This window comes from Littorina saxatilis, linkage group LG12 (genome assembly GCF_037325665.1).
Source record: "Littorina saxatilis isolate snail1 linkage group LG12, US_GU_Lsax_2.0, whole genome shotgun sequence".
NCBI lineage: Eukaryota > Metazoa > Mollusca > Gastropoda > Littorinimorpha > Littorinidae > Littorina > Littorina saxatilis.
This window is the reverse complement of record NC_090256.1, coordinates 67,072,684-67,097,258: the sequence shown is the minus strand read 5'-3', so window position 1 is coordinate 67,097,258 and position 24,575 is coordinate 67,072,684. Positions and strand designations below refer to the sequence as shown.

Below are 24,575 nucleotides of genomic sequence, written 5' to 3'. Positions count from 1 at the left end.
AAACTAACAATGCATCGTTCTTGAATAGCAATATCAGCTGAAAAGACGATACAAAATAATATTCCAACCAACCTGTCTCTGCATCATGTACATTGTAACTCCCCTAAGTTTTGGGAGAGGTATAGGAATACCTTTTAACGTACAAAACACTCAGACACAGTCAACCACTCTTACTCTAATCACTGACTCCACAACCAGGCAACATTCAAACCAAAGTTTATTATTTACACACACGACAACCTCGCATTCACATTCACATCCAATCACAATCGCTCAAAATCAAAAATAGATGAAGAAGGAAGAATTATCTTAAAGTTTAACAAAACAAACTGGCTATGAGAATTTATAACTTGATACTAAAAGAACTGTAAATATCCCTAAATATTACCACCTATCACCTTAATTCCCTGATCCCGAAAAATCAAGAAGTCTCTTTATAAATCTATCTCAACTCAAAATCCGCTTATCTTCACCTACAGTAATCAATTAACCCCGTTATTTATTAACTAACTATTATTTCTCACTTACATTTACACTAATACCTCGTGATAGGGACTACCTACGTTTATTGCTACACTGCCTTCAACCTTGATGCATACGATCAACGCCAAACGCAGCTACACATGAAACCAGTAGGCCCAGCCACCAATAATACTAATTAACTTAACTTTAAATAACAAGACTCTCAATTATCTTCCACTTATTTCAACACAATAAATGGTACGAACATTAAGTCATCACTAACACACTCAAATTAATCCACAATGTAACAACCTTACTTCATAGCAACAAATTACAATATCACTACATAATTTTCTCTTCGCGCGTAATGATCATGACGTTTCACAACCAAGTCCAGTTCACATCTCGCCGATCCACAAAAATCAACGTCGCTCAAAACAAAACATAAAAATAAAGACACTCCAGATTAGTCCCGTTGAATCTTCCACTTATTTCAACACAATAAATGGTACGAACATTAATTCATCAATAACACATTCACATTAATTCACCACGTAACAACCTTACTTCATAACAACAAATTACCATATCACTACATACTTTTCTCTTCGCGCGTAATGATCATGACGTTTCACAACCAAGTCCAGTTCACATCTCGCCGATCCACAAAATCAACGTTGCTCAAAGAAAAAAACAAAGACACTCCAGATTAGTCCCGTTGAAATGTAATAACCAGGCCTGGTACCCAATTTTCTAACCTAAGATTTAATTAATAATCAATTTCTACCTGGTTTCTTCTAACACTTGCACAATCTTTATGTCTTTAATATGTTTAAATTCACTTATAGGTCACAATGCTTAGTGAAGCCACAGCTGCATAACTCGAGGCACACAGATGCCATAATATATTCTTGTGCACAGATTGCTCGTGGCAATAGCATGCCAGCACTTTCCACCACTTTACTCACTGACGGTGGGCCACCTCACCTCAACAGCTCACACTTGCGACACACCGGTGGTCAAACACTCCACCAACAACACGCCTTCCTCCCGGGTAACGAGTCGGAAGCATCTTTCTCCCGGAAACTCATGCTGTCTCCTGTGTCGTTCGTCTCTCCTGGCTTGGACTCGCCCACAGCCACGCTTCTATGCTTGAACGCTGTCGTAGGAACAAAAGCCAAGTATAACTACTTGTTCCTCCAACAATACTTAATTAACCACCCTGGCCATCTCGTCAAAGTTACCATTTAACTTTAACCACAACATCATTATCAAAATACCAGAGTCCCAACATGACCAATTATGTAATAATTCTTACAATTTTCACTCCCTTAAATACCTAATTATAGTCTTTACTTTTATACAATTGTAAAGACACCATCATCAATATAAATGTACAAAGTATTTACAACTCCCATTTCACAAAGTCAATACAACATGGCTGCCCCCATAATCAACAATTCCTATTTCATTATTTGACCCAACCATTTACAAGCAGCCCCTTCACAAACAACGCCACTTCTCTTACCCCTTATGAATTTAAGTCATATTACATAGTGGCACCTCGTTCTTTCCTCTTTCTCTAACCGTGATGACGTCACATATTTACAACCAACCCCCCGTCTTCTGTCTTGACAGTGAACTCCCGTTTAAAACCTCCCGTACCTCATCTCCAAATTTCCGCACTAACAACTACTACACGACCATTCTCTGGAATTAACGCTCTCTACCTTAAATACACCCTCCATACAAATAAATCCTTCCCACACATGAGTTCACTCGCAGTAACTGCTGACACCTCTTTTCTTCTTTCCACCAGCCAACTCGCTCTCCCCACTTCTTGTGCTTGAGCCATTTCAGCACAGGTCCTTTGTGCCAAGGGGACTCCATTTATCTTCAAATTTAGATTACCTCTCTCGTCCTTCCTACTTCTTGCACAATGAAAAACTGTCCACCCCCTTTCCCTTGTTTTCCATTTTCCCTCTCCCCTTTCTACCCCCGACACCCTACACATAAAATGACCCAACCCAGGAAACTAAAAAATTAAAACTCTCATACAAATACACTACCGAACCAACAAATTTTGACCCTGAGCACGGAAGGAGAGAAAAACTACAGAATTTCAACACACCTTGCCGTTCGAGGACTGACCACCCGTAGAACCCTTGAAGCCACACCAAGACAGCTGGAACACAACTTGTCTCCGGGGTCGAATAAAACATCAACACGCCGGTCGGCCGGATAGAGCATTCACATCAACCATCCGTTCTCTTCACAGTTTTACACAGCAGTGACCTTCGAGCCTGTGACTCGTTCACGCATCACGCAACCCCACGTGCGTGAATACACTCCCGCGATTGGCTGTCCATAGCCACGGACACACACCGAGTCACTGTATAGGCACCCATCTGAGCCAAAACCGCACGAAACCCAACTCATGCACGAATTACAAATAATTCATGGCTGGACTTGGGCAGAGTTTGTGACAAACCCCCCACCCAAGTACAAAACACCCTGTATTGAACCAAAAACCACACACCTCTGACCAATGCCATAAATCCTAATACATGTAATCAAACCACAACTCCCCCTGAACTAAAACACTACACAACTCTACTGACATCCATGGACTTGCAAAATGATCCCGCCCACCAAAATCAGTCCATTTTGATGGTTCAATGCTCCCCACATCTGGCTACTCTTCTGAGCGACTGAGCAAGTCGGCCCCCACGTTGTCTCTTCCAGGAATCGCCTGGATGGTATACATGTAGGGTTGCAGAGCCAACGCCCACCGCATCAACCTCTTGTTAGTCGCCTTCAACCCCTCCAGGTACTCTAAGGGTTTGTGGTCGGACTGAATGCAGAAAGGTTTTCCGTAGAGGTACGGGCCAAACTTCCGCACCCCCCACACCACCGCCAAGCACTCGCGCTCGATGGTACTGTAGTTACGCTCCGCTGGCAGCAACTTTTTGCTCGCACAGGCCACCATCTGCATCCCGTCCCCCTGGTCTTGGAGTAGCATCGCCCCCAACCCAACACCGGATGCATCTGTGCGAAGAGTGAAAGGCACGGAGAAATCCGGCAGCTTGCACACCGGCTCTGTGGATAACTTCACTTTCAGCGTATCAAGGGCCACCTGCATAGGCTTCGTCCATCTGACCTTGTTGGGCTGTGACTTCTTGGTTGCGTCTGTCAGCGGAAGTGCAATGTCCGCAAAACCCGGCACAAATCGACGGTAGAATCCGGCTAGTCCTAGGAAGGATCGGATCTGCCGCTTTGTTGTTGGCCTGGGCATCTTCGCTATCTTGTCCATCTTCCCCTCCTCGGGTTGAATCACTCCATTTCCCACCATGTGTCCCAGGTACTCCAGTCGTCTAAACCCCAAGTAACACTTGGATGGTCGAGCTGACAACGATGCTTCCTGCAGCCGCTGGAATAAAGCTCTGAGACACTCCAAATGACGCTCCACGGTTTCAGTTGCCACTAATATGTCGTCAATGAAATTGTCGATCTCGATCATGTCGAGAGGGCTCAACAGACTCCTCATCATCCTTGAAAAGATGGCTCCTGACGTCTTCAACCCAAACGGCATCACCGTCCACTGGTAACACCCCTGCGGTGTCGTGAATGCGGTCTTGGGCTTGTCTTCTGCCGCCATAGGGATCTGCCAGTATCCTTTTGCCAGATCTATTTTGGATAGATATTTCGCCTTGCTGAGCTTGGCGAACATGGCCTCCATGTTTGGCATAGGTTCGGCGTCAAACTCCACTATCTTGTTCAAACGGCGGTAGTCGGAGCAGAACCTCTTTTTCCCGTCTTTCTTCTCCACGATCACGATTGGAGAGCTGTATGGGGACACCGACGGTTCGATGACCCCCATCTTCAACATCGCGTCGACTTCTTTGGCGATAATGTCCCGCGTCGTGAATGGCAAGGGGAACTGACGGACTCTAACTGGTTCGTCATGCGCCAACCGCATGCTACACTCTGCCAGCGACGTCCTCCGTGGCAGATCCGTGATGACATCCTTGTTGTCCTTGAGGATTTCCTTGATCCCTATATGCAGTTCTGGCGTCTCTGGATCCAAGTGCACATCCTCGATCGTTTCCTCTGACGTCAAGGGTATCAACGGAATGTCTTCGTGAGATGACTGCACTGTTTCCCACTCCTCCCCTTCATCCACCACACACACCGTTGCTATCGCTGCCGGCCGCTCCACATACTTCTTCAGCATGTTGGCGTGGAACAATTTCTGCTTGGGCCCTACCCTGATGCGGTAGTCACACTCGCCCACTCTTTCCTCCACGACGTAGGGTCCACGCCAAGCCATCTCCAACTTGTTTTTCTTGAGAGGCAGGAGTAGAAGAGCGCGATCTCCCGCCTCGAAGGTCCGGCGTTTGGCCCCACGGTCGTAGTGCTTCTTCTGGCGCACGGCTTCCTCACACAGATGTTCCCTGGCAATTTTGCATGTTTCCTCTATTCGGTCCCGGAGATTCAACACGTACTCGGACGCGGTCTGCGCTTCCTTCCCGTCTTCTCCTTCTTTTGTCCAGAGATCCCTCAAGATGGCCATAGGTCCCCTCACTGTACGGCCGTACAGCAACTCGAATGGGGAGAACCCAGTACTTTCCTGCGGAACCTCCCTGTATGCGAACAAGACACCTGGGATAAACCGATCCCATGTCTTGGGGTCCTCCACACACAATTTCTTGATCATGGCTTTCAATGTGCCATTAAACCTTTCAACCAAGCCGTTGCATTGCGCATGGTACGGCGTAGTGGTTCGTCCCTTGACGGCGAGCAACCGGTGAACTTCTCGCATGACGGCCCCGGTGAACTGTCCACCCTGGTCCGACAGGACCTCCTTGGGTATCCCCAACCTCGTCCACATTGTCCACAGCGCTTCAGCCACCTTCTCTGCCTCGATGGACTTAAGTGCCACAGCCTCGGGGTAGCGCGTCGCATAGTCCACCATCACCAGGATGAATCTCGCCCCACTGTCAGCTGCCGGCTTGATCGGCCCCACCAAATCCACCGCCACCTTCTCAAATGGAGCATTGGGCAGAGGCATTTGCCCAAGCGGCACTTTGGCAACTCGTCCCTTCGGCGTGACTTTTTGGCATCGGTCGCAGGACTGACAGTATCGTCGCACGTCTTCGCACAGGCCTGGCCAATAAAAATCTGCCCATAGACGTTCGCGGGTCTTCTTGGTTCCCAGATGTCCTGCCATGGGTGTGTCGTGGGCGAACTTGAGTAGTCCTTTCCTCAAGGATCTGGGAACGCATATTTGTGAACACTCCAATTTCTTCTCCCGATAAACCCTCTTTAGTATCCCACGAGACATCTTGAACTCCACCATGCCCTTTCCTGCTTGTATCTGTTTCCCTTCCTTCGCCAGTCGTTTTGCGCGCACTAGTGTTTCATCTTCCTGTTGCAAGACTTTCAGCTGATCCGGAGTCACTTGCAGCCCTTCAATCTGCACCACCACCACCGGTTTCACCGGCCGTGTCCCTGCTTCAGCCTGTGCTCTGGTTGTCACTGCCGCACACAACGCCCGTCTGGGATACATCGATACTTCCACCCAGTCTCCGCTCGTAAGCTGGGCTAGGTTTCCCAGAAAAATGTCAGGCCTGATGTTGTCGTTCACGATGGCAAGAATCCTCTCACAGATGTACGGCGATTCTACGTCAACCCATGCTAAGGGGTACGTCTTTGTGCAGTCTAAGTCGGCAAACTCTACGTGCACTGTCCCGTTGGTGTAATCTTCAGGCCTAACAAATGCAGCCTTTACCATGGTCTTGTCTGCCCCTGAATCACGTAGACTGATTGCGTCTCTCCCGTTGACTTTGCACCTTCCCATCGGCCGAAATGGAATTTTCTCGCAGTCTTTGCACAACGGCTCTGACGGCTCGGAAGATCTCGTCTGGTCATCTTGCTCGGTCGTCATGCAGGCGTTCGCAGTACACTCCCTGGCAATGTGTCCCGTCTTATTGCACCGGTGACATATCACTCGACTGTTGTATTCTCGATTCCAGTTCGTCTTTTTGTTCCTGCTGCCCTCTACTGGCCTCACTTGGCCCTCTGACTGCTCTGCCTGTTTCCCCGATTCCACTCCGGTCTTGGTACTCCCGTTGCTTGTAGTCTTCTCCTTTTTCTTTTCCTCATCGTCCATTTGGCCCCCGATGTTACGTTTTGCGTTGAACAATCTGGCGTCCCGTTTTGATTCCAAGTGAGTGAACGCTAACATCGCCGCTTCCTTGGCTGTATCTGGCTTTTTATCGCTGACGTACTGGAACAGCTCACCCCGGAAATTTGACATCAACTGTTCTCTCAGGATCAGGTCATACAGCCGGTCATAGTCTCCCGCACACTGTGACATCGCTATCCATTGATCCAACAGGGTCTGCAGCCGACGACTAAACTGTACAAAGTTCTCGTCCCCTTGCTTTGTGATGTTTCTGAATTCCCGGCGGTAGTGTTCTGGAGTATGATGGAACTCTTCTAACAGCGCAACCTTGAGCATATCGTAGTCGCTGGCATCCTCGGGAGTCATCCGTAGATATGCTCTTTCTGCGCGACCCTTCAATTGGTCTGCTAATCGACCTGCCCATGTCGCCCTGCTCCACCTGTGTGTTGTCGCTGTTCGCTCGAAGTGGAGGAGGTAGTCGTCAATGTTGACAGAGTCATCACAGAAGGACATCTTTACCCGGTATTTGTCAAAACTCGGTTCTCTCTCAGTCCCCCCTGTGCGCAGAGCTAACTCCTCTTTCCACCTCGCCTCACTTGCTTGCAGTTCCTCTTCCCGTATGCGCCGCTCCTCCTGGCGTCGCTCTTCCTCATTTCTGCGCCGGGCTTCTTCCTCCTGGCGTCGTGCTTCTTCTTTCCTTTCTTGGAGTTCTCGTTCCTCTTTACGTCGGGCTTCTTCTTTCCTTTCTTGGAACTCCCGTTCCTCTCTCCTTTGGGCCGCTTCTTCCTTGCGTCGGGCTTCTTCTTTCTTCTCCTGAAATTCTCGTTCCTCTTTACGTCGGGCTTCTTCTTCCTTGCGTCGGGCTTCTTCTTTCTTCTCCTGAAGTTCTCGTTCCTCTTTACGTCGGGCTTCTTCTTCCTTGCGTCGGGCTTCTTCTTTCTTCTCCTGAAGTTCTCGTTCCTCTTTACGTCGGGCTTCTTCTTTCTTCTCCTGAAGTTCTCGTTCCTCTTTGCGTTGTCGCCGCTCTTCCTTCCGCAACTTCGCCTGCACCACTCTCTCCTCGACTATGGCCGCCTCCCTGCGCACTTGGGCCATCACAAACTGGGCCAACGTCGCCCCTTGCAAACCCAAGCTTTCACCCTGACTACGGAACCGTGCTAACTCCATGTCTACCGACTCATCGTCAACTCCATTAGAACCTTGGGCCATGATCGGCGACACTCCCCTTATAGCTTGGCCATCACCGTACCCCATCGCCAAACGCTGCGCCCCAACAGACCTCTGCCCCAACACTCCTGGCGTCACCAAAGACCTCTCCATCCTCGGCGTAGAAACCGCGCCCGGCGTACCACCCGTAGCCAACAACGTCGCACCGCCACTTGGTACAGTAAACCGAGGAGGGGTCACCACCAGGGATGCATACGCAGACGTCGCTGGAACCTTCTCCTCCATCCTAGCCGCCCGCCTCAACTGACGCTCATCCCGATCTAAATTCGACATCTCGTCGACGAACCACCCTCACCTTGACCCAAACTCCAAAGATGATCGCCCACACCAACCGCGGACAGAATAATACAAAGCAACAACCACAATAGAACTTACCCAAACAGCCAGCTGACAACCTTGGTAGAGTGAGATCCGAGTGATCAGTTCGGACCCCAGGTGTGCTCAAACTCACTCGTTCTCTCTCCTTCCTCTACCGGGTCAAAATAGCCACCCAGGCTTAAAGCCTTTAAGTCGCCCGCCAACCGCCCACGCTAGTCCTCATTCATACCCTTTCACAACTGATTCACACGAGTCACGGCCCTTACTTCCCGATGCTATCTAAACCCTTCCTAATCCCCGAAATGAAACTCCTATCCCACCGCTGCCACCATTGTAACTCCCCTAAGTTTTGGGAGAGGTATAGGAATACCTTTTAACGTACAAAACACTCAGACACAGTCAACCACTCTTACTCTAATCACTGACTCCACAACCAGGCAACATTCAAACCAAAGTTTATTATTTACACACACGACAACCTCGCATTCACATTCACATCCAATCACAATCGCTCAAAATCAAAAATAGATGAAGAAGGAAGAATTATCTTAAAGTTTAACAAAACAAACTGGCTATGAGAATTTATAACTTGATACTAAAAGAACTGTAAATATCCCTAAATATTACCACCTATCACCTTAATTCCCTGATCCCGAAAAATCAAGAAGTCTCTTTATAAATCTATCTCAACTCAAAATCCGCTTATCTTCACCTACAGTAATCAATTAACCCCGTTATTTATTAACTAACTATTATTTCTCACTTACATTTACACTAATACCTCGTGATAGGGACTACCTACGTTTATTGCTACACTGCCTTCAACCTTGATGCATACGATCAACGCCAAACGCAGCTACACATGAAACCAGTAGGCCCAGCCACCAATAATACTAATTAACTTAACTTTAAATAACAAGACTCTCAATTATCTTCCACTTATTTCAACACAATAAATGGTACGAACATTAAGTCATCACTAACACACTCAAATTAATCCACAATGTAACAACCTTACTTCATAGCAACAAATTACAATATCACTACATAATTTTCTCTTCGCGCGTAATGATCATGACGTTTCACAACCAAGTCCAGTTCACATCTCGCCGATCCACAAAAATCAACGTCGCTCAAAACAAAACATAAAAATAAAGACACTCCAGATTAGTCCCGTTGAATCTTCCACTTATTTCAACACAATAAATGGTACGAACATTAATTCATCAATAACACATTCACATTAATTCACCACGTAACAACCTTACTTCATAACAACAAATTACCATATCACTACATACTTTTCTCTTCGCGCGTAATGATCATGACGTTTCACAACCAAGTCCAGTTCACATCTCGCCGATCCACAAAATCAACGTTGCTCAAAGAAAAAAACAAAGACACTCCAGATTAGTCCCGTTGAAATGTAATAACCAGGCCTGGTACCCAATTTTCTAACCTAAGATTTAATTAATAATCAATTTCTACCTGGTTTCTTCTAACACTTGCACAATCTTTATGTCTTTAATATGTTTAAATTCACTTATAGGTCACAATGCTTAGTGAAGCCACAGCTGCATAACTCGAGGCACACAGATGCCATAATATATTCTTGTGCACAGATTGCTCGTGGCAATAGCATGCCAGCACTTTCCACCACTTTACTCACTGACGGTGGGCCACCTCACCTCAACAGCTCACACTTGCGACACACCGGTGGTCAAACACTCCACCAACAACACGCCTTCCTCCCGGGTAACGAGTCGGAAGCATCTTTCTCCCGGAAACTCATGCTGTCTCCTGTGTCGTTCGTCTCTCCTGGCTTGGACTCGCCCACAGCCACGCTTCTATGCTTGAACGCTGTCGTAGGAACAAAAGCCAAGTATAACTACTTGTTCCTCCAACAATACTTAATTAACCACCCTGGCCATCTCGTCAAAGTTACCATTTAACTTTAACCACAACATCATTATCAAAATACCAGAGTCCCAACATGACCAATTATGTAATAATTCTTACAATTTTCACTCCCTTAAATACCTAATTATAGTCTTTACTTTTATACAATTGTAAAGACACCATCATCAATATAAATGTACAAAGTATTTACAACTCCCATTTCACAAAGTCAATACAACATGGCTGCCCCCATAATCAACAATTCCTATTTCATTATTTGACCCAACCATTTACAAGCAGCCCCTTCACAAACAACGCCACTTCTCTTACCCCTTATGAATTTAAGTCATATTACATAGTGGCACCTCGTTCTTTCCTCTTTCTCTAACCGTGATGACGTCACATATTTACAACCAACCCCCCGTCTTCTGTCTTGACAGTGAACTCCCGTTTAAAACCTCCCGTACCTCATCTCCAAATTTCCGCACTAACAACTACTACACGACCATTCTCTGGAATTAACGCTCTCTACCTTAAATACACCCTCCATACAAATAAATCCTTCCCACACATGAGTTCACTCGCAGTAACTGCTGACACCTCTTTTCTTCTTTCCACCAGCCAACTCGCTCTCCCCACTTCTTGTGCTTGAGCCATTTCAGCACAGGTCCTTTGTGCCAAGGGGACTCCATTTATCTTCAAATTTAGATTACCTCTCTCGTCCTTCCTACTTCTTGCACAATGAAAAACTGTCCACCCCCTTTCCCTTGTTTTCCATTTTCCCTCTCCCCTTTCTACCCCCGACACCCTACACATAAAATGACCCAACCCAGGAAACTAAAAAATTAAAACTCTCTCATACAAATACACTACCGAACCAACAAATTTTGACCCTGAGCACGGAAGGAGAGAAAAACTACAGAATTTCAACACACCTTGCCGTTCGAGGACTGACCACCCGTAGAACCCTTGAAGCCACACCAAGACAGCTGGAACACAACTTGTCTCCGGGGTCGAATAAAACATCAACACGCCGGTCGGCCGGATAGAGCATTCACATCAACCATCCGTTCTCTTCACAGTTTTACACAGCAGTGACCTTCGAGCCTGTGACTCGTTCACGCATCACGCAACCCCACGTGCGTGAATACACTCCCGCGATTGGCTGTCCATAGCCACGGACACACACCGAGTCACTGTATAGGCACCCATCTGAGCCAAAACCGCACGAAACCCAACTCATGCACGAATTACAAATAATTCATGGCTGGACTTGGGCAGAGTTTGTGACATACATAGCCTTTGATGGCTTCTTCTTCTTCTTCTTCGGCGTTCCAGGATTTTTGGCCTCAGGTCAGACTTCAAGTTTTGTAGCTTGAATAAAGCTGGTGGTCACGATCAGGGAGTCACAAAATGTGTAGACGTTCAAGAATTTCGAGACAAACACTACAATGCGGAAACACTGAAGGTTTTATTCCGGGATGTTCCCCCGGACAAGATTTTTAACTTTTTAAAAGAGATCAAGATTTTTTACAAGATTTAAAGTACCAGAAGTGAAAATGATTAATTTTTAGAACCTTCTTTTACAGTGATAGATTTGAATGTAAATAGTCTGAAACGTAGAACTTGCCACATGAAGGGAAAAGAAAATAACTGCATCGGTCTCGAATAGCAGCTAGCATCTGCTGAAGAGACATTAAACCCCAAAAACCAACCAACCAACCAACGATCAGGGAGTCTTTGGTGCCCTAGAGTTGCTCCTGCAGTGTGGCACCTTGGGGCCAGTGATCTGTTCTGGCTTCCTGGTGGAGCGGGCAGGTCTGCAGGATGTGCTCCGGGGTCTGTGGGCCTGTTTCGCACGGGCAGTTCGGTGTGTGCAACAGACCAAGGCGGTGCATGTGGGCACGCAGTCGACAGTGTCCAGTCCGTAGGCGGAAGAGGATGGTCTGCTGATGGCGCTGTAGGTTGGGCATCTGATCATCAGATGGCAGGCTGTGTTGGGCATTCCAGGTGGTTTGGTAGTGTCTTTTCACCAGGGTTTTGGCTTCACTGTAAGAGACTGTTGGTCTTGTCTGCTCCAGATGGCTGCCAGTCTTGGCCAGTCTGTCCGCTTCCTCGTTCCCTGAGAGGCCACAGTGAGCAGGGATCCACTGGACAGCGACGTTTGTGATCTGGTAGAGAGTACAAAGAAGACGCTGGGTGTCTCGTTCCAGCTGCTCTTTAGGCGACTGCAGGCTTTGGACGGCGGATCTGCAGTCGCGGTCAGGAAGACGGCGTGAGAGGGTGGGTGTTCGCTGATCAGGCTAACTGCTTCTCTGAGAGCGTTGAGTTCTGCCCGGTAGTTGGATGACAGCTCTCCGGCAGGCAGGGATCTTGAAAGGGTGTGTTCGTCTGGGTAGCGTACCAGGATCCCGCTTCCTCCGTTTTTGATGGCACCATCTGAGGACCCGTCAGTGTAGATGTGAGTCCATACTGAGGCGTTGTAGTCCTGGTGCATCATCTCCAGCATGAGGTTCTTGAGGACTGCGTCCTGCTGCTCTCTCTTGCTGGTCACTCCTGGCATGTCAGTAACAAAGAGCACCTTGCTGAGCTGGCTGTTCCACTCTTCAGCGTCTTGGAAGGGCTCTTGTTCTTCAGGGGTGCGTGGTAAGGAAGCTGGTTTGGGTTCTCTCAAGCTGCTTGGCCGGATGGTTGAAACTGCTTCTTTTCAGCCTGTTCTTCGTTGGGTGTGCTGGTGTGCTGGGTGAGAGGGGAGTCGTTGCAGCTTCTCGTACTGCACGATGACCTTCTCTTCTCGTCGGTGGTCCAGGGAAGGGAGTCTGGTGGTGGCTTCAAGGGCGTGTATGGGCGTAGTTTTCAGTCCCCCTGTGATGATGCGCATGCTTGCGTTCTGCACTTTGTTGAGCTGGCTGGTGTTGCTCTTCACAGCTGTGGCCCAGGCTGTTGCTCCATACTCCATCACAGGGCGGACGTTTCTGAGGATGTTGCTGCTGGCTCCCCACTTTGTGCCAGCCAGTTTCTTCATGATGGAGAGTCTTCTCGTAGCCCTCTTCTCCGCCTCTTTGATGTGTGGGTTCCAGGTGAGTTTCTTGTCTAGCTTGATACCTAGGTAGGTAGGGGTGTCTTCCTGTGGTATTGCCTGGTTGTTGATGGTCAGTTGGAGGGTCTCTTTGAAATTGGAGAGGGAGAAGCAGGTGGCTACAGTCTTGAGGCTGTTCACGGTGACACACCAGTCTGTCGCCTACTTAGAGGTGATGTTGAGGGCCTCCTGCATCCGGACTTTGACGGTTGCGGTGGACTCGGCAGTGCTCCACATCGCAAAGTCATCAGCGTGTAGGGCTCTGGAGATGTGTCTGGACAGGCTGTTGGTGATGTCATTGATGAAGACGACGAAGAGGGTGGGGGATATTACTCCTCCCTGGGGGACTCCTTCCCTGATCTTCACAGCGTAGCTCAGGTTGCCGTCAAGCTTGACTCTCGCGGTTCTGTGGCACAGGAAGCTCTTGATCCAGTTGAACATTCGTCCAGCGATTCCTGCCGTCAATAGCTTCAGGAGGAGGCCTTCCTTCCACACCTTGTAGAAGGCCTTGGAGAGGTCATTGAAGGTGGCAATGACTTTCTTCTTCTCCTGGAAGCAGACCTGTTTACCCTCCCGGATTGTCCGGAATTATTACGGATTTGGGGTCTAAATTCCGGTATTACGGAAATCTACCAAAAATTCCGGAAATTACGGTCGAGAGAACCTTTTTTGTGCGTGAAAATTCGAAGTCGAAATTGTGGTAGTCACCAGGACTGTGATTTCAAGGCTGACCGAAACAGCCTTTTCTGCGCATGTGCACAGCAAGGTATTTGTCGGATTCCGCGGTTTTGAGATCGACACTGGTCCGCCCGAAGGGTAATATAGGCCTATCTCTGTGGGGACGAAATGCCAACCCAAAAAGTGAAAGTTGTACAGAAATATCGGCAAAACTATTAAGTCAAGTGGCGGTGTCTGGTGAAGTTTAAGAAGAGCGAACCACATTCATTTTGGTGATCGACTTGAGATCAGTGCAACAACAAAGCTAGTCAGTTAGAATACGAGTCACGTCGCGGCACGTGTCCCGAGGTTAGACACAGCATTAGTTTTAACAAAATGCAGTACACAAATGAACATGGAAACAAACAAAAACACGAAATTATGTTTGGCAAAACATGAGCCTGCTTCGCATCGAGTTTATTTGACCTAGGTCTCTACTTCCACAGAATCTCCCAGACCTGCGAACCGATCTCTCACTACGGTCAGTCGCGCCAGAGACATAGATGTAGGTCTATGGTCGAGCTCATCAGTGACTTGCGCTGTTGCCGAAATTCAAGTCTTTCTGAGTCTAAAACTGATCTCCATTAATATTTCTCCAATATAGCAAAGATCACAGTTCTTTGAATCGAAAAACTTACAACAAAATGTTTGGGTAGGGGGGGGGGGGGGGGGGGGGGGTATAGGGGGGGGGGGGGGGGATGTTTCCTTTTTTCACAATGCAGTCTTCAGTTTGTAATTTGAATGCGGCTCGCTGTGAGCTTATCTGCAATAGCACGTTATTATGTACCTCTGACTTTTCACGAAACAAACGAATGTGGTTCATAAGAACTCGAGCGATGGCTTTTGACTGCCTATAAACCGTCGTCTGCTACGAAAACCACGACCTTGCGTGACCCTGCTTCCAGGCTTTTCTTTTTTCAAACTTTCTAAACTTTGAATTGTACTGATCTTGTCTTGATGAAAAAATAAGTCTTTTATGATTTAAGAATGTTTGTGTAACAAGCTGTCAATTTATTATTTAGATTTTAAAAGTTAGGTCTAGCGCCAAAACGCACAATCATCGCTCCACGGCTATCGCCAGTTGAAGGGAAGTAACTCATTGTTGACCTGAGTTCAGGATGGGTCCGATTGAGATGGTCTCAATCCGAAAAATTAATTCTTTGAAAATGTCTCGCTCTTTACGTAGGGCACCTAGGATGTTCCAGTTCGGTGAGTGTTCAAATGGAAGGGTGTTTGTACTGTGTGTAAAAGCCTGACAGTATCTGTGATGGTTTACGGGAGGCTTACTGTGCCTTTAAACTCGTGGGGTCCTGATTTGGCCTATATGGTCCGCTGGACCCAAAAAGCAACAGATATCAAGTCATCTCTTTGGATTTTTAAGGGAGTCTTTTATTTTAAGATTTGAATTTTAAAGATCCTTGACACATAGGGTTTTGACTTAACTTTTGTGTTTCCTTCGGGTAACGTTTCTGACTTTGTTTTTTGAAATTGCTTTAATTTAAATTTGTGTAATGTTAAACTTATGGGGTCCTGATTTGGCCTATATGGTCCGCTGGACCCAAAAAGCAACAACTATCATATCATATCATATCAAACACGCACACACTGAGGAAGCACAACTCTTGTTGCTGCTAGCTTTCCACTGGGAGGAAGTGACCTGAATTTCCCAGCATTGGGGTCTAAAAAAAGGAAACAAACTTGCATTGGTCTTGAATAGCCTTCAGATGCTAAAGAGACGATGAACAATAATAAGCAACCAACCAACCAGCATTGGGATAATAACAGAGTAAATGAAAGGAAAATGAAATGAAATGAAAAACTCTCAGGTTTTGCAGACGTGGATGGCCTGTCCATGCAGCTCATGTGGCACGCCCTGAGCGTGGGGAACGTGGAGGCCGCCCTGGACCTCCTGGAGCTGCGAGACAAGCACGCCCCAACCCCCCTCCTCTCCCCCCTCCCCCCTGCGCTGCTGCGTGCGGTGCTGGTGGCCTGTTGTCAGGCCGGGCACGTGGAGAAGGCGGAGTCGCTGTTTGAGCTGCTGATGGAGCAGAAGGTGTACAACGCCGCGCGTCTGAGCCACCACCCCTACCTCGTGCCGTTCTCCACCATGCTCACCCCGGCCGAGATGCGCCTCTGTCTCGTTGACAGGCTGAGAGAGGTGAGGAGGAAAGGGAGGGAGGGAGGGTAGGGAGAGACAAAGACAATTCTTAATTTAACAAGGGTAATAAAGTAAGCAGTGACCTGCTTTTTATATTTAGTCAAGTTTTGACTAAATATTTTAACATCGAGGGGGAATCGAAACGAGGGTCATGGTGTATGTGCGTGTGTGTGTGTCTGTGTGTGTGTGTGTGTAGAGCGATTCAGACTAAACTACTGGACCGATCTTTATGAAATTTGACATGAGAGTTCCTGGGTATGAAATCCCCGAACGTTTTTTTAATTTTTTTGATAAATGTCTTTGATGACGTCATATCCGGCTTTTCGTGAAAGTTGAAGCGGCACTGTCACGCCCTCATTTTTCAACCAAATTTGTTGAAATTTTGGTCAAGTAATCTTCGACAAAGCCCGGACTTCGGTATTGCATTTCAGCTTGGTGGCTTAAAAATTAATTAATGACTTTGGTCATTAAAAATCTGAAAATTGTAAAAAAAAAAATAAAAATTTATAAAACGATCCAAATTTACGTTTATTTTATTCTCCATCATTTGCTGATTTCAAAAACATATAAATATGTTATATTCGGATTACAAACAAGCTCTGAAAATTAAATATATAAAAATTATTATCAAAATTAAATTGTCCAAATCAATTTAAAAACACTTTCATCTTATTCCTTGTCGGTTCCTGATTCCATAAACATATAGATATGATATGTTTGGATTAAAAACACGCTCAGAAAGTTAAAACAAAGAGAGGTACAGAAAAGCGTGCTATCCTTCTTAGCGCAACTACTACCCCGCTCTTCTTGTCAATTTCACTGCCTTTGCCATGAGCGGTGGACTGACGATGCTACGAGTATACGGCCTTGCTGAAAAATGGCATTGCGTTCAGTTTCATTCTGTGAGTTCGACAGCTACTTGACTAAATATTGTATTTTCGCCTTACGCGACTTGTTTTTACATCTGGCCGTCGCCCTAAAGAGAGACTAATCTAAAACGGCTAAAGAATAAACAAGTAAAGAAAACAACTACAGAGAGGGGGGATGGAAGGGGTCGGGAGGGACAGACAGACATAAAGGGAAGGGGGGGGGGGGGGGGGGGGGGGGAGAGAGAAAGGGGGATGGAAGAGATTGAGAGAGTCTGTAATCACCAGATGGAAGTATGAGATTCGGATGGGGTCTTTTGTGGGTATTGCATCTCATGTAAACCTGTTTGTTGATGTATTGAATATTGAATTGATGCTAAAGGTAATCTAGAAATGGAGTTTGTCCTTTTTAAGAATTGAGCCATTCTTTCCGATAGACCTTTTCTCAGTCTGAGACGCATACCATTCTACAGTTGTCAGTCGCATCATTGATGTGGAATATGAACCTGTCTGTCACTCCATCTATGTAAACATAACTGGCTAGTATTATTTCTCTCGGGAAAAATTTGTTGCAAGTGACTTTTACAGCGTAATGTATCGATTGGACATTGGATTTCCCTTCTTTGAGCCATGTGACGTCAGAGGCCTAAAAAACGTTATATTTGGGCGTTTCAGGTTGACCGAAACTTCAAAGGAACTACAAAACACACGTCATGTGTTTGATTGCATGTGTGTCACAGTGCTCGTTCAATCGTCAAAACAACAACAAAGTCAGTACATGACGTGTGTTTTGTAGTTCCTTTGAAGTTTCGGTCAACCTGAAATGCCCAAATATGAAGCTTATGTGTTTGATTGCATGTGTGTGTGCTCGTTCAATCGTCAAAACAACAACAAAGTCAGTACCTGAAAGGAATTCGATCGATACATAAATGTTATTTGCGTTTTTGACCAAAATATGACATTTTACACAGATCTCGACAGTCATTGTTCACCTCGACCGCTATCGCGGTCTCGGAGAACAATGACGGTCTCGATCTGTGTAAAATGTCATATTTTGGTCAAAAACGTAAATAACATATAATAACCAACCAATCTCTGTGTGTTTACAGCTCTACCACAAACTGTGCATCAAAGTCAACAACGGCGAAACTCTGCAGATCTTGGACAGAGGCTTCGCCATACAGATTTGCCCTGAACACGACGTCCAGTCTCTCTCCATGCCCTTTCTGGCGCTGGCCCCTCGGTCCGTGGAGCAGGCCACGCATGTGCTGGTGGACATCATGGCGGAGATGACCCCTCCGCTCAGGTCGCAGTTCAGCCAGGGGTTGAAGCTGCTGGTGGTGGACCCCGTTTCGCTCGTGCTGTACCTCAAGCATTACGATTCCATGTGTAAGTTGATGGAGCCTGTCAGAAATCACACATGAGAATCTTGGGGGGGGGGGGGGGGGGGGGGGGTTACATTTTTTTTCTTCAGTAGCAGTGTCTTAATTGTCATTTACTTTAATTTTTATAATTTTACTTGCTCAGATGACAGATGTCATAGAAAGCGTTACTATGTCATTGAATGGTAGTGTTGTCATTGGTTGCTGTTATTGTCTCATATGTTATATCTATGTATTTTTTAGAAAATAAAAAAATTCTGACACATTTCTGACAAGGCCTGGCATGGGAGGATGGGGCGGGAGCCTCTTTGCTGAGATTACTGATATTCTTTCATTTATTTTGATTCATATGTTTTTTTCTAAAAAATCAAACAAATCTGACAGATTTGGAACAAGGCCTGTCATGGGAGGATGAAGACTCTCTGCTGCCGATTGCTCTTATTCTTTCATATCTTTTGATTCATATGTTTTTTCTATTCTTTTTTTCTGACAGATTTGGTACAAGGCCTTGTGTGGGAGGATGAAGACTCTCTGCTGCCGATTGCTCTTATTATTCCATATCTTTTGTATCTTATATTTTTTTTCTTTTTCTTATAGATTTGGAACAAGGCCTGGGATGGGAGGATGAAGACTCTCTGCTGCCGTTTGCTCTTATTGTAATCTTATATTTTGATTCTTATATTTTTTCTATTTTTTTTCCGATAGATTTGGAACAAGGCCTGGGATGGGAGGATGAAGACTCTCTGCTGCCGTTTGCTCTTATTGTAATCTTACATTTTGATTCTTATATTTTTTCGATTTTTTTTCTGACAGATTTGGAACAAGGCCTGGGATTGGAGGATGAAGACTCTCTGCTGCCGTTTGCTCTTATTGTAATCTTACATTTTGATTCTTATATTTTTTCTATTTTTTTTCTGACAGATTTGGAACAAGGCCTGGGATGGGAGGATGAAGACTCTACTGCCGTTTGCTCTTATTGTAATCTTATATTTTGATTCTTATATTTTTTCGATTTTTTTTCTGACAGATTTGGAACAAGGCCTTGCGTGGGGGGATGAGGACTCTCTGCTGCCGAAAGAGAAACAGGACTCTCCAGCTGCTTCACCGACAGTGAAATCCATTGCCAACCCACTAGTGCAAGGCTCGCCCCGCCCTGTGAGACAAGAGATGTCAGCGCCTTTAGGGCATGTTGAACCTGTCTTACCTTTTGCAGGTCGGCCAGCGTTAGAGGAATTTTCTCCATCAGTGGTGGGAAAAACTGTGTTATCCTCTGCCTGGCAGCAGCCACAAGCCTGGGAAATGCAGCGTATAGCTCTGACGGACACCACACTTGTTTCATCATTGGATGGCCAGCAGTCCCTGAACTCAGATACACAGCAGATGCTTGCTTCAGAAAAAAGAACTGGATGGCAGCAAACTAACAACCGAGACGCGGAGGAGACTATTGTCTCTGCTGGCGCAACCCCTGGTGTTGCACCATCTTTACAGCAAAACTGGAAAAGACGAAGGTCCCCTCCTATCGTGAGGGAATCAACAACACAAGGTCGGCAACAGCCAGGTCATTTGGTAGGACGGCAGCTGTCGTCGCCAGCTGGTGAGGCATCTCCACGGCAACGGTCAGTGGATGCAGTAGAACGTCAGATATCCGACCCAGTCTCACACGCATCTTTGTGGAGTCAATCACAAATTTCAGAAGACCAACAGACGCCTGTTTCGGAATCTGTGCCATCTTTTGCAAGGCGAAATCAAGGACAGGAGCCCGATACTGGAACCAGGTCCGGTGGAGGCGGTCAGCCACCTGATGGGATGAAACGGCGGTTATCGGCACCACGCCCTAGGTACAGTGGCATCTTGGAACAAGAAGAAGCTGATCCTGAACAGCCCCATCGAAAAACGCTCCTTCCCTCACCCAAGATGTTAATGCCTCCCCCTGCAGTTCCGCAGGTGCCACTGTTGCCAGAGATCCCTGTGCAGAATCAGCACTCAGGGTCATTCGCATCGGCCTCAGTTGAACCCGGACACATCCACAAGTGGCCTCCTGTGCCACTGTTTGCAGAGTCCTCACCCAAGAGACCAAGACCGGTTCCCCCAATGCGGCCCTTTGAAGAAAGAGCAGGTCCGTCTGAAGACACAGGTCCTCCAGGTTCCAGACGCGGACAACCCCCAGCACCAACACACAGATGGTCAGGTAATGACAGTCTACAGGAGAGGCCTGGGTTTGACCCAGAAGGAGAACAATGGGAGAGACAACCAGAAGACCAAGGACCCAGAAGACCTCCAATGCGGCCCTTTGAAGAAAGAGCAGGTCCGTCTGAAGACACTGGACCTCCAGGTTCCAGACGCGGACAACCCCCAGCACCAACACACAGATGGTCAGGTAATGACAGTGTACAGGAGAGGCCTGGGTTTGACCCAGAAGGAGAACATTGGGAGAGACAACCAGAAGACCAAGGACCCAGAAGACCTCCAATGAGGCCCTTTGAAGAAAGAGCAGGTCCGTCTGTAGACACAGGTCCTCCAGGTTCCAGACGCGGACAACCCCCAGCACCAACACACAGATGGTCAGGTAATGACAGTCTACAGGAGAGGCCTGGGTTTGACCCAGAAGGAGAACATTGGGAGAGACAACCAGAAGACCAAGGACCCAGAAGACCTCCAATGCGGCCCTTTGAAGAAAGAGCAGGTCCGTCTGAAGACACAGGTCCTCCAGGTTCCAGACGCGGACAACCCCCAGCACCAACACACAGATGGTCAGGTAATGACAGTGTACAGGAGAGGCCTGGGTTTGACCCAGAAGGAAAACATTGGGAGAGACAACCAGAAGACCAAGGACCCAGAAGACCTCCAATGCGGCCCTTTGAAGAAAGAGCAGGTCCGTCTGAAGACACAGGTCCTCCAGGTTCCAGACGCGGACAACCCCCAGCACCAACACACAGATGGTCAGGTAATGACAGTCTACAGGAGAGGCCTGGGTTTGACCCAGAAGGAGAACATTGGGAGAGACAACCAGAAGACCAAGGACCCAGAAGACCTCCAGGACGGCACTTTCAAGGCCGTGGACAAAGACGGCCATTCAGACCACAACCGAGAGGTCAAGGAATGCGAGGTCGACCAGCGAGTGCCAATTTTGAACAGCGCCCACATCCTCAGAATAGACCGAATGAAAACCGGTGGCTTGCCAAACCAGGTCAGAATTCACACGGATGGGATCGAGCCCGAGAGAGGCAGGCAGCTGGAAATCCGCCAGAGAGTTGGCCTTTCAGGAAACCTGCACCGCGTGGCCACCGGGAACATTCAGGCCCTCCACCAGAATCCTTCAGACAGCCCTCTGAGTCAGGGCAGCACAGAAGACCAGGGAGGTTTCCTGGACGTTATCAACAGCCCCGGAGACCTTATGGCAGGTCAAGGCCAGACAGTTTCAGGAGTCCACAGTCAGAACGTTTCAGTGGTGATGAGCCAGAGTATTTCAGGGGCCCACAACCAGATTATGCTTGTGTTCCTGAACCAGACGCTTTCGCTGGTCCTTGGGAAGATCACTTTGAAAATTCGTAGCCAGATTGTTCTGAAAGTCCTCAGCCTTGAGTAGCAACCACTGGATACATTTTTGGAGTCTTGTGTGCAACCACTGAACCGGAGTAAAATTACAAGAGTCTGAGTCATTCTGTCCTGTTATTTACATGAGATTTGTGTTGTATGGTATCCAGTGAAAAAATTGCACCACAGGTGGGCACACTGTCACAAATGATTTGTTCATCCTTTTCTAACTGTTTTATTATACTAACCACAAAAGATATCTTAAACCAAAAAGAGATTCGTGCAGGGTATTATAATGGGTGTATGTTTATTTAACAGCTTTTCAAACGATTTTGTTTTATCACTGTTCAACTGATTTGTGTTGATTTTGTGTCTATATAATGCTTCAGCAGATAATTCTGATAAAAGTAACAGTGCAAAACGTACACTTTCCAAAACTAGTCAAATATTGTCCAGGAATCTGTGTTTCTTTATGAAAGATCCGTTTTTTAACAACAGTTTGAAAACAAACAAATCACTTGCTACAGTGTGTGGCATTTTTTTCTCCTGGTACTTTACATCCACTATCCAGTCATATGCTACAGAGCCAGTAGAGGCTACCAGGGCTCTGATACAGGTCTATGAGGCTATACGCTGAAGCCTGTTATACCCTTGTCATTCCAGAAAATGAAGAGAGAGTTTGGCAGGTGTATGGAAAGGCCCATTCCTAGGTAAGGAATAATCAATATGTACAAATGTTTTTGTTGTGTTCAAGCTGTTAGGTCGTTGTCGCTGAATTTACTGCAAGATGTTTTTCTGTGAAAGTAGGATATATAAAGAATGCGCTTGCTCCAGACGGAATCTGTATTATAAGAAAACGCTATGAGTACATGTTACTATTGTTAGTTTTATTTTACAGAACCCAATGTGTCAAGCGGAAAACAAAATGTATTGCCAGCTGCTGACATGTAAATGGAGTTTTGAGGATGCATACCTATGTTGTTTTGTATTCTTAAGTAAAAAGAGTAGTAAACAAAAAAGAGCGAATAGCATGTCTCACATTTTGTTCATGCTTTATATAATTCAAGTAAGTAATATAATAGATGCTTTTAACTTAGACTTTAAGACTGTATTCATTGCATGTTAATTATATAATGCTGTTCGTCTGTCACTTCTTCCCAGCAGTATAGCAGGTCTGCCTACCGTTACGGAATTTCCGTATTTGTCCCGGAAATCAATAAATTTTATCAAGTGTTCCGGAAAATACGGATGTTCGAAATGCGTCCCGGAAACAAAAAAATTCCAAACACGCTCACAACAGTGTGAGCCAGAGAGATTGCCTTCAGCTACTAGGTACTGCCCTGCCTTTGATCTGGCCGCACACACAGATTTCCACTCTGTTAAACTCGGTCACTGACCGGTCACTGACCCCACTAGGTACTGCCCTGCCTTTGATCTGGCCGCACACACAGATTTCCACTCTGTTAAACTCGGTCACTGACCGGTCACTGACCCCGATGCAGGAAGTGTTTCCTCTCTCAGATATGACAGGGGAACCACCTCTCATGGCAAAAACTGGGTCATTGACCCCTGGGAAGAAGGTCGTGTCTTTTAACAAGGCCACCCAGCTATCACAATGCCTTTGATCTGGCGCACACACAGAGCACACATATTTTCACTCAGTTAAAGTCGGTCACTGACCCCGATGCAGGAAGTGTTTCCTCTCTCAGATATGACAGGGGAACCACCTCTCATGTCAAAAACTGGGTCATTTTGGTGCGCCCTATCGGCCCCCTGGGTCCAATGGGTGACTGGATTACAATTTTTTTTAAAAAGAAGGGGGTGCGTCTTAGATAACGAAGCGCCTTGTCACCCGGAAAGTACGGTATTGCCGAGCAGCTTTTTGTAGCTAATACTCATGCGCGTCAACTTCTTGCAAGAAGAAAAGATGGTGTCAATGTTCCAACACTTGCCAATGGTCATGCTGTCAATCCTCACCATTCCACACTCTTCAGCACACTGCGAGAGGATTTTCTCGGTGGTCCGCAAGAACAAGACAGATTTTAGAGGCAGCATGGCAAAAGACACTCTCGAAGCACTTGTTGTCGCCAAGTTGAGACCCGGTGAAGCTCTGGATAGAGTTTACACCAACAAGGAGCTCAAAGACATGAAGAGTGCCTATTACAGGTCCCTTCAGGCCAGCTCCAAATGAATGCAGTGACACCACCAAACCTTGTACAAAATGTAAATATTGTAAGTTTGAATTTCATTTTTTCAGTGACATTTACAGTGACAATGTTCAAGTTTGGCAAGATGATTTGAAGGCAATGTTAGGGTAAAATGACACCAGATTGCACCAATTGTGTCCTTTTGGCCCAAAAAAATTTCCGGGGGGGCATGCCCCCGGACCCCCCTAGCCAGCTCGCTTGCGCTTCGCGCAACCTCGACTTTTGCGCTTTGCGCAAAATCGACTTCTTTTAATCTTCAACAGAACTTTGTCCCTGAAGCTTCACTTGGAGGGTAGGCAGACCTGGTATAGGCAGAACTACCCCCCGCGGGTTAGGGGGAAGAATTTACCCGATGCTCCCCAGCATGTCGTAAGAGGCGACTAACGGATTCTGTTTCTCATTTTACCCTTGTTAAATGTTTCTTGTATAGAATATAGTCAATGTTTGTACAGATTTTAGTCAAGCAGTATGTAAGAAATGTTAAGTCCATTGTACTGGAAACTTGCATTCTCCCAGTAAGGTAATATATTGTACTACGT

At 46.6% G+C, this 24,575-nt stretch overlaps 2 protein-coding genes across 2 annotated transcripts; one reads left to right on the top strand and one right to left on the bottom strand.

Annotated features, from left to right (window-relative positions):
- Window positions 1-3,157: 3,157 nt before the first annotated feature.
- On the bottom strand, window positions 3,158-7,816 carry LOC138983168 (uncharacterized). The gene has a single exon (XM_070356579.1). It carries the CDS (start codon window positions 7,814-7,816, stop codon window positions 3,158-3,160), a length of 4,659 nt encoding a protein of 1,552 aa, XP_070212680.1.
- A 6,789-nt stretch (window positions 7,817-14,605) lies between these two features.
- Window positions 14,606-24,149, top strand: LOC138982615 (collagen alpha-1(VII) chain-like). Its single transcript, XM_070355944.1, has 3 exons — window positions 14,606-16,047; window positions 18,023-18,302; window positions 19,323-24,149. Exons 1-3 carry the CDS (start codon window positions 15,742-15,744, stop codon window positions 21,845-21,847), a joined length of 3,111 nt encoding a protein of 1,036 aa, XP_070212045.1. The 5' UTR covers window positions 14,606-15,741; the 3' UTR covers window positions 21,848-24,149.
- The last annotated feature ends 426 nt before the right edge of the window (window positions 24,150-24,575 follow it).